General features: G+C 47.5%; 2 protein-coding genes across 2 annotated transcripts in view; one reads left to right on the top strand and one right to left on the bottom strand.

The window, feature by feature from the left end:
• Nucleotides 1-712: 712 nt before the first annotated feature.
• Nucleotides 713-5,610, bottom strand: LOC137861209 (zinc finger protein ZIC 1). Its single transcript, XM_068692367.1, has 3 exons — nt 3,919-5,610; nt 2,611-2,774; nt 713-2,125 (listed from the first exon to the last, which is right to left on the bottom strand). Exons 1-3 carry the CDS (start codon nt 4,892-4,894, stop codon nt 1,928-1,930), a joined length of 1,338 nt encoding a protein of 445 aa, XP_068548468.1. The 5' UTR covers nt 4,895-5,610; the 3' UTR covers nt 713-1,927.
• A 337-nt stretch (nt 5,611-5,947) lies between these two features.
• ZIC4 (Zic family member 4) overlaps nt 5,948-8,393 on the top strand; it is a 19,676-nt gene continuing 17,230 nt past the window's right edge. The window contains exon 1 of the mRNA XM_068692352.1: nt 5,948-8,249. Coding sequence (XP_068548453.1) covers nt 8,025-8,249 — 225 coding nt within the window. The 5' untranslated portion in view covers nt 5,948-8,024. The remainder of the gene's footprint in view (nt 8,250-8,393) is intronic.

Genomic DNA, 8,393 nt, shown 5'->3' with positions numbered 1-8,393 from the left:
TAGAAAGCTATTAACACTGGCAAGATTATAGTAATAATAATAACATAACATAAGAAGTAATTGATTTAAATTAACATCACGTTTTAAGGAATATCAGCAAAAAGAAAGAAAAAAATAATAAAAATAAAAGGAAAAAAATATATACCCAAAACCAACAACGGCCTTCGTGAAACAGTGCTGTACTTTTTGGAGTAAAGGGCCCAGGGAAAGTCATGAATCCACTGCCTGAGAATTAGTTATGGTCATAAATGCTTTAAATTAAAATAGCAACCAAAATCTCCTCTGTTTTAAATCTCCTAATATATGTTACCCGAATTAATTTAATTTAGAGACCCGATCTATGCAGATTCATGGGCAGTGCATGGAGTGGAGTGAAGCACTTCTCGTGTAACAATTCCCCACATTAATATTTATGTAGCATATGCAATCTATTTCTGTTATTTTTATGGTTGTTATTCTATGTCTGCAAAGGTCATTTAAATTATACTGCGGCCGAAAATTTGTTTCATAAATTTTGATATAAATACTAATTACACACTATAGTAATGCCAGCAGGGATCCTTTCATTTATCACATTTATATCACCTTCGCTGCTTTAGTGATGACATAATGGAAAGCAGTGAAAAAGTGGGACAGTTTTATTCTAATATCCTAAAGCTAGTTGGAGTTGCAGCAGGTTGACTGAACGAATAAGAATTCCTACCACAAATCATGGGATTTAAGAATCTTTAATAAGGTACGAAATGTTACCAAACAGTTCTGTAAACTAAATTTTACATACCAATTCTTCTAGCCATAAATATTGAATATCTTGTAACATGTATAACCGGACCTTTACATGCGGATAAATATGGAAATTAGGATTTATATACATTATGTTCTTGTATTTGCCAAAAGCAACGGACAGATATAGTTTATATCTTTTTTTTTTTTTTTTAATATCACTTTACATAAACAAATGTAACAGTTTGACACGCAGATCCAGGATTTCACTATACGAATTTCTTGACAGGACGTGTAACAACATTTTACTGCACTACTTAGACTGGACTTTGGGACGAAATGTTGCACTTTATACAAAAAAGCACATTAATATCAATAATATTCTGTTAGAGCGACGTTTAGACTGTAATAATACAAAGTAATTCACATTTTGGTACACATTTACTAGAACATTCTTGCCATTCAGTACAAATAGTTGAATTTCTACCTTTTCCCTCGGCCCCCCCCACCTCCGCCCCACCCGCCGCCGCTCCCGCCCGCCCTCCCCTCCCCCCACATATATGCAAAGACCACAACTCCACACATCCCCGTAGTCAACTGGCGATATAACTATGTACAAAATCAAACAGTACATTTCTGTTTTCTTTTTTTATGGGTTTTGTTTCCTTTTTTTTTTTTTTTTTTTTTTTTCCGAAGCTAATAATTCTGTATGTACAAGGGGACGGGGAAGGCCGCTGCCCGAGCAGACATGCAGTTGGAGAGCTCTAATCAGTGGTTTCCAGTAAAGCCTTACACGGTTGGCATTTGCCCTGGTAACCTTGTCTTCTTTAGGCATTCTACTAACCCCTTTCACCTACCAAGCCTCAGAGCAGAGCGGAACAGTCCGAAAGTGGGGAAAAAAAAAAAAAAAGAAAAAAAAAAGGAAAGAAAAAATAAAGACAAAAGACAATTAAAAAAAAAAAAAAAAAAAAAAACAAAGAAAGGAAAACAAACAAACAAACAAAATGAGTCTTTATTTTACTCAGTCCTGGGTCTACTGGCAGCATTTTGTTTTTGTTTGCCTTTAAAAAAAAAAAAATCTGATTCCAAAGTGTTCATTATTTTTGGAGTCTTAAATAGAGTACTGGTTTGCTCGCTTGGGGCTTTTTTTGTTTTGTTTTGTTTTGTTTCGGTTAGAGATTTCTTATTGTTTCGCTTTAGCGTTTTAAACGTACCATTCGTTAAAATTTGATGTAAGCGTGCTGTGGCTGGACGTGTGGTGGACTGCGGACGAGGAAGGGGATAAGGAACTGGTGGTCTGGTTTTCTGTGGATGGCGACACGATGGTTGGAGGGGTGGAGGACTCGTAGCCTGAGCTGGCGGCGGGAGAAGGCTGGGACCCCTGCGAGGACGATTCATGGACCTGCAAAAGGAAAAAAACATTAAAAATAATAAATAAATAAATAAATAAATAAATAAATAAAATCGGGCAGAAATCAGGAGCGGAGGCTGCCGGAGGCCCCGGCGGCAGTGGCTCTGCGCCCAGCAACGGCTCCGGGGCCCGGGCACCCCTTCGGGGGCTCCTCGGGGGCTCCCCCCGGCCTCACGGGCAGCTCTCGAGGGAGTTTCGCGCATCTCCCTCCTCTCCCCACGAAAGACGCTGCCCCAAGAGCTGGGGGCTACAAGGCCCGGCCTAGCCTTGAGCTATCGGGCGGGGCTCCAGGCCGGGTCCCCCTCCCGCCGTCGGCCGGGCTCCGGGATCGCGCTGTGCCCCCAGGGCCCGGCAGCTCCCGGTGCCCCCGGCGGCCGTGCCCGCTGCCCTCCGCCCCCGCCGGGCCCGAAGGGGTTCCGAGCCCCTGCGGGGCCAGAGTCCCGCACGTTTCCACGCAGCGCCCTCCCTCCATTTACCTTCATGTGCTTTCTGAGGGAGCTGGGGTGCGTGTAGGACTTGTCACACATTTTGCAGAGATAGGGCTTGTCGGAAGTGTGCACATGCATGTGCTTTTTGCGGTCGCTGCTGTTTGCAAAGCGCCTGTCACAGCCCTCAAATTCACACTTAAATGGTTTTTCACCTATTGCAGAGGGAAGGGGAGGGGAGGAGGGGGAAAACGGATCTGATTAAGCAGGGCCGGCCGGCTTCCTCATTGTCCCCATCGCCCCGCCGGACGGGAGCCCAGGGCTCCATTTCAAACACTTGCAACTTTCTAAGTTCAACATGGCTCGGAGCTCAAAATCCTTCCTCTCTTCCCTGTCCCATCCGCGCTCCTGACCCCTCTCAGCGCCCTTTCTGCAGGGGCCGGGACCTGCGGGGGCAAACAACTTTTCCTCTCCCTCTCTGGCCGGAGGGGCGAGTTTCATTCGCAGCCCCAAGTCCCGGGCATGTCTGCCTCCTTGCAAGGCTCGCAGAGCAGGCATGCTGGCATTTCCACACCATCCTCAGCGCCTAGTTTCCGTTTTTATAGCCCATTCTCGTGATATTTTACGCTCCCACCCACCCTAGCCCACTCCCCCCTATTTTCTCTCAATTTAGAAAATTATCCGGTCGGGGAATACAATGCAAGGGCAGCCCCACAAACCCTCAACGAACCCACTCGGGAAAGCGATGCTGGCTTTCGGCGCTCGGGGGTGGGAGCGGGGCTCTGCGAGCCGAGGGCAGCGTCGCCACCTCCCGCGGCTGGGAAAAGTTCGCCGGGATCCCGCCGCCCGCCTCCCGCAAAACAATGCCACGCTACAGCGCCGGCCTCGGTGTATTTCCAATCGTCCTCGGAATTAAATATTTATCAGCCCCCCGGATCGCAGAGGGGAGACGGATAAGCTGCCTGGAATATTTTTGCACGATTTCTCATCGCGCCCTGGTCCAAACCGCCGAAGAACTATTAATTAAAACCTATAAATTTACCAGGACAGGTCGCTGCGATTTTTTTTCTTTTTCCCCTGCCCTCCCGATCCCGCAAGTAAATCGCCTTTCTAACTCTCCGCCTTGTCAGGGATAATTCGCTTTTTTGTTGCTGTTGCCGGCGTGGCTGTGACCGAGTTCGCTTCGCGGCGGAGTCTGCCTCTCCGTGAAAAACTCGGAGTGGCCCCGGAGCACCCCTGGCCCCGACCCGCAGCAAAGCAGCGCCCCGGCCCCTCCAGCCCGGCCCCGCGTCCCGCTCCGGCCCCGGCACTCGGCGCTTCCACTCGTAGGCAGAAAATCTACAGAGAAGATTACCGTACCTGTATGAGTTCTTTTGTGTATTTTGAGATTCTCTGATCTGGCAAACACTTTGCCACAGCCTGGGAAAGGGCAGGGGAAAGGTTTTTCACCTGTGTGGACTCTGATGTGATTTACAAGTTTGTATTTGGCCTTGAAAGGCTTCCCTTCTCTTGGACACTCTTCCCAGAAACATATGTGATTGGACTGCTCGGGTCCTCCAACGTGCTCCACGGTGACATGAGTCACCAGCTCGTGCATCGTGCTGAAAGTTTTGTTGCAGGACTTTTTAGGGTTTGACAATTGCTCGGGCTCAATCCACTTACAGATGAGTTCCTGTTTGATGGGCTGCCTCATATAACGAAAGAAGGCCCCTGCTCCGTGGTGGGCTGCCATGTTCATGTTCATGTGGCCGTAGCCGTGCAGCTGGGTCGAGGCGTAGTGCTCGGAGCGGGGGCTGGTGACCTGGCCGTACTGGTCGGGTCTGCCGTACATGTCTCCGGAGAAGCCCAGGCGCATCTGCCCGTTCACCACGTTGGGTGAAGCGTGGCTGGCGGCTTGCTCGTGCAGCCCGGGGAAAAGTATATGTCCCGCGGCATCGCTGTGTCCGTGGGGGCCGGCGAAGCTGCCGGCGGCGGAGGCGAAGAGGCTGTGCTGGGCGCTGGCGGCCGCCGCCTCCCCGAAGCCGCGGTTGCGGAACAGAAAGTCCCGGGTGGAGTTGAACGCTGCGCTGGAGTAGGAGCTGACGTGGGTCGGGTGGTGGTGGTGCCCCAGGGCCGCCGCCGCGTAGCCGGGAGCCTGCGAGGTGAAGGCGGTTTGGCCGGCCGAGGCCAGCTCGTGGGTGCTGGGGTTGATTTTGAAGGCGCCCATGCCGTCGGCGAAGGGGTTGATCCCCAGCCCCACTTCTCTGTCCGTGACATCGGCCGTGGAGTGGTGGCGAGACGATCCGAAGGTAGTGACTCCTATGGCGGGATACTGCGGTCCAGCATCCAGAAGCATCTTCCCAGCGTCGATGCAGCAACCAAAAAAAAAGCACGCGCGCACACACACAACGCGGAGAGAAGCAGCAGCAGCAGCAGCGGCGAAAACACCCTCTTTGGAAAGTCAGCGACGATCACCACCAAAGCAACCACATCAAAAACACCCCCTTCGGCATCAGCGCAGGGGGAAAAAAAGGGGGGGGGGGGAGAAGGGGGAAAAAAAAAAATCAGAGGCTGGTGGGAAAGGAGGAAAGAGATCTTCGTAGTTGCAAATAATAAAAATGTGCCCCCAAAAATATTCCCTGTCTCTCTGCTTTGACTTTTCAGGGAGGTTTAAGTGGGGAGGGGGGGTTGGGTGGGCTCAAAAATAAACTGGCTGCAAATAACAATAACGGAGAGAGATCAACGTGGGCAGGAAAGAAAAAAAAAAAAAAAGAAAAGAAAAAAAAAAAAAAAGAAACTTCCTTCAGTGATTTTTTTGGCTATAGGAATGTTGCGAAGTGGCTGAGAGATTGTTTCTCTCTCCTCTTCGAGCTTCCCCACACTCTCCCCGATTTTTTTCTTTTGGGGGCCTTTTTTTTTTCTCACTCTGAAAAAAAAAAAAAAAAAAAAAAAAGGCGCAAATCATGCACAATATTGTCTTTTGCGGTTTATCTTCCTGGGGAGAAACTTTCACCTCCTCAGCCGGGCGGTGAACGCGAGACTGATAGCGGCAATCATTCCTGCAGATAAATGAATTGAAAAGACGACACCGGCCCCCCCCCCCCTTGATGAATGGGAGCCGGGGGCGGGGCGACGTGCGGGGCGACGTGGCCGCTCATTGGCCGCCGCCGGCTCCCCCTTCCCCGCGTAACTCCCCCCGGCCCCGCCAACGAGGGGCGCGCACGGCCGCCTCCCGCCGCCCATTGGCCCCCGCGCCTCATCAATCGCAGGTATTGTGAGCGCCCTGACAGCCCCGGGACGAGCAGGGCTTCCAGGAGTAGCAACTTTAAAAAAAAAAAAAAAAAGCAACTTTTTTTTTTTTTTTTTTTTTTTTTTTTACGAAAATATTTGCAACGCATCTTTTTGTGTGTATATGTGCAAGGCAAAAAAAAAAAAAAAAATCTTCCATCGTTGTCCCGGTTCCTCTCCATCCCCGTCCCTCTGTCCCTGGTAGTGGTGGTGAAGGGGATGTCGCGGCTGGGCAGGATTTCTAAGATCGCTGAGCAACTTTGTAGGCTTTGAAAAGGGGAGCCCTGTCGTGGCTCGCTCCTTTTGATGTTGTTGTTTTCCTCTTGCTTAAAACTGCAGCTCTCCAAGAGCTGGGTGCACTTGATTTGATTTTTAAACGCCAGGCGTGATTTCTCTGGGTAGCTGACTCTGTCCTTCCATCAGTTTTCTGAAATAAATCTTGTTTTCTGCACCCATCAAAACGCAGGTGGGTGAGAACTCTTAACTTTCTACTTTGTTGTTGTTGATTCGCCTCTTTTTTTGTTATTTTCTTTCTCCTTTCTCCCTCGTTCTGCCTTTCTCTTTCTCTCTCTTTTTACGGGAACTTTTTCATTCAGGTAAAACTAAATTTTCCAGACCTACATTGTGTCTCTTCCTGTTGCATGAAAGTCCCAGATAGTTTTTTATTATTATTATGTATTTTTGAAAATATATATATATATATTTAAAATCCTTGATAGGAGCAAAGTAAATTTTCTGACATTCAAACCTTTTCTAGTTCACAAATCAGTCACCCTTGTCACAGATACTGAAATTCCTCAACTTGCCACACCAGGACGGTGGAAAAAGCAGGCGGTGTCTTTGTTGCTGACCAGGCTTTTGATCGCCAGAGAAAATTTACTTACCTTCAGATGAGTGAGCAGAAAAAGAAATAACACTCCCTTTGATTTAGTTAGAAAAATGCAGACATTTGGATTCAGTGCAAACATACAACACTTGGTTGTTTTCTAGATGCAACCCTCGATTAACCTGTCTTTTCCCAGCTCAAAGTCTATTGAAAAGCTGCGGATAGTTCTTTTTTGTTCTCGCCACAAAGAGCCATTGACTATATATTAAAATGATTGTTGAAAGGTAGAAGTATGGTATTTATAAGCAGAAAACCTTTGTGGCTTAATCAATTAAGCTAAGCAACATTTGTACCATGTTTTAAACGATGTTTAGGCACCGACAAAAAAGGTCTCACAAAACTTTAAAATATATACGTGTTTGCATACGTATGTATACATACACTTATGTATCTGCACGCCTGTATAAAACCGGCGAATTATTTATTTACTCGGTCGCCTGCATATTCATTAGGTCTAATTATTTTATAGTAACAAAAACACAAAAAAGCTCGCTAAGAGTCGAAATCCTTCAATTTCGACTTTGTTCAGCCCTTCACTTGGTTTATTCGCAACTAAATCTGAGCCCCTCAAATTCGGGACGGCAAACAAAGAAACTTTAAACTCATCCTGTGAACTGAAAGGCGCTGGGAAGCAATCCGCAGCTTCCAGGTACTGGGCGATCAGATAAGCAGCGACACTGCGCGAGCACTTCTCGCTTGAGAATTGCATAATTTCAGAAGCCATTAAAATGGCCATTGCCTAGAAAACAAACAAACAAACAAACAACAACAAATAAACTTGGATATGCTTTGAAGGAATGTTTCGCTGCACTTTATCTGCAGATGCAGTTTGCCTGTGCTCAGTGCATGCAGCTCGCTTTCAAAGCAGATGCATTCTGTCATTTCCCTTGGATCATGGGAGGCTTTACCGCTTTTCAGGATAATGATGGGCTGAATCTACACGTTCGCATTTATTCTGCAAAATCCACTCGGAGGAATTGCAGTAGCTTATAGCAACAGGTATACCTGCTCTACGTACGCGCCTCAGTGGGGCTGTGGTCCTTAGGCGGACGTTACATTATTCTCTGTATATGTTTCTAAAATTAAGCTGGGCAAAGGACAAAGTAGGCAGCATAAATGTGAAATCTTCAGGGTGATGGCATTAGGAGATCCTGAAAGTTAGGTAGTCCAGTGCTAGGCTGCCTCCAAGTGCAGCGAGGGACCCAGTGATCATTCCAGGTCCGTACAAAATATAGGAGAAGGCAGGCGAGAGGGTACTTTTAGGAAGCGTATCTAAATATACAGTGTAAGAGTGAATGTAAAAAAAAAAAAAATGTTGTGGGTTGTAGAAGTTATCAAGTGGGATTTGCGGCGCGCTCTCTGCAGGAAACGAAAGCTGCTCCAGTTCAAAGCCACATGCACCAACGTGACATATAAGCCATTAAAATATCATCCTGACGGCTCATTTCTGCTTCATCATACATTCTCTAACTGCTTCCAGAAAGCAAGAAAAGAAGAAATGAAGGATGACCGCCTCGATGGAAGCGCCAAAGAGGTGGTGGGTTCTTACGGTGGGGGGGGAGGGTATTGTTTTTTCCTTCCTTCCTTCCTTCCTTCCTTCCTTCCTTCCTTCCTTCCTTCCTTCCTTCCTTCCTTCCTTCCTTCCTTCCTTCCTTCCTTCCTTCCTTCCTTCCTTCCTTCC

Source organism: Anas acuta, chromosome 9, assembly GCF_963932015.1.
Source record: "Anas acuta chromosome 9, bAnaAcu1.1, whole genome shotgun sequence".
NCBI lineage: Eukaryota > Metazoa > Chordata > Aves > Anseriformes > Anatidae > Anas > Anas acuta.
This window is presented reverse-complemented; position numbering and strand designations above follow the sequence as displayed.

What these genes read in the sequence shown, in the direction of transcription:
- LOC137861209 (XM_068692367.1), bottom strand. Translation starts at nt 4,894, where the DNA reads ATGCTTCTGGATGCTGGACCGCAGTATCCCGCCATAGGAGTCACTACC. An exon ending in ACACAAAAGAACTCATACAG is followed by an intron (nt 2,775 to 3,918) that starts GTACGGTAATCT and finishes CCTCTGCAATAG; the next exon opens with GTGAAAAACCATTTAAGTGT. An exon ending in CCCTCAGAAAGCACATGAAG is followed by an intron (nt 2,126 to 2,610) that starts GTAAATGGAGGG and finishes TTCCTTTTGCAG; the next exon opens with GTCCATGAATCGTCCTCGCA.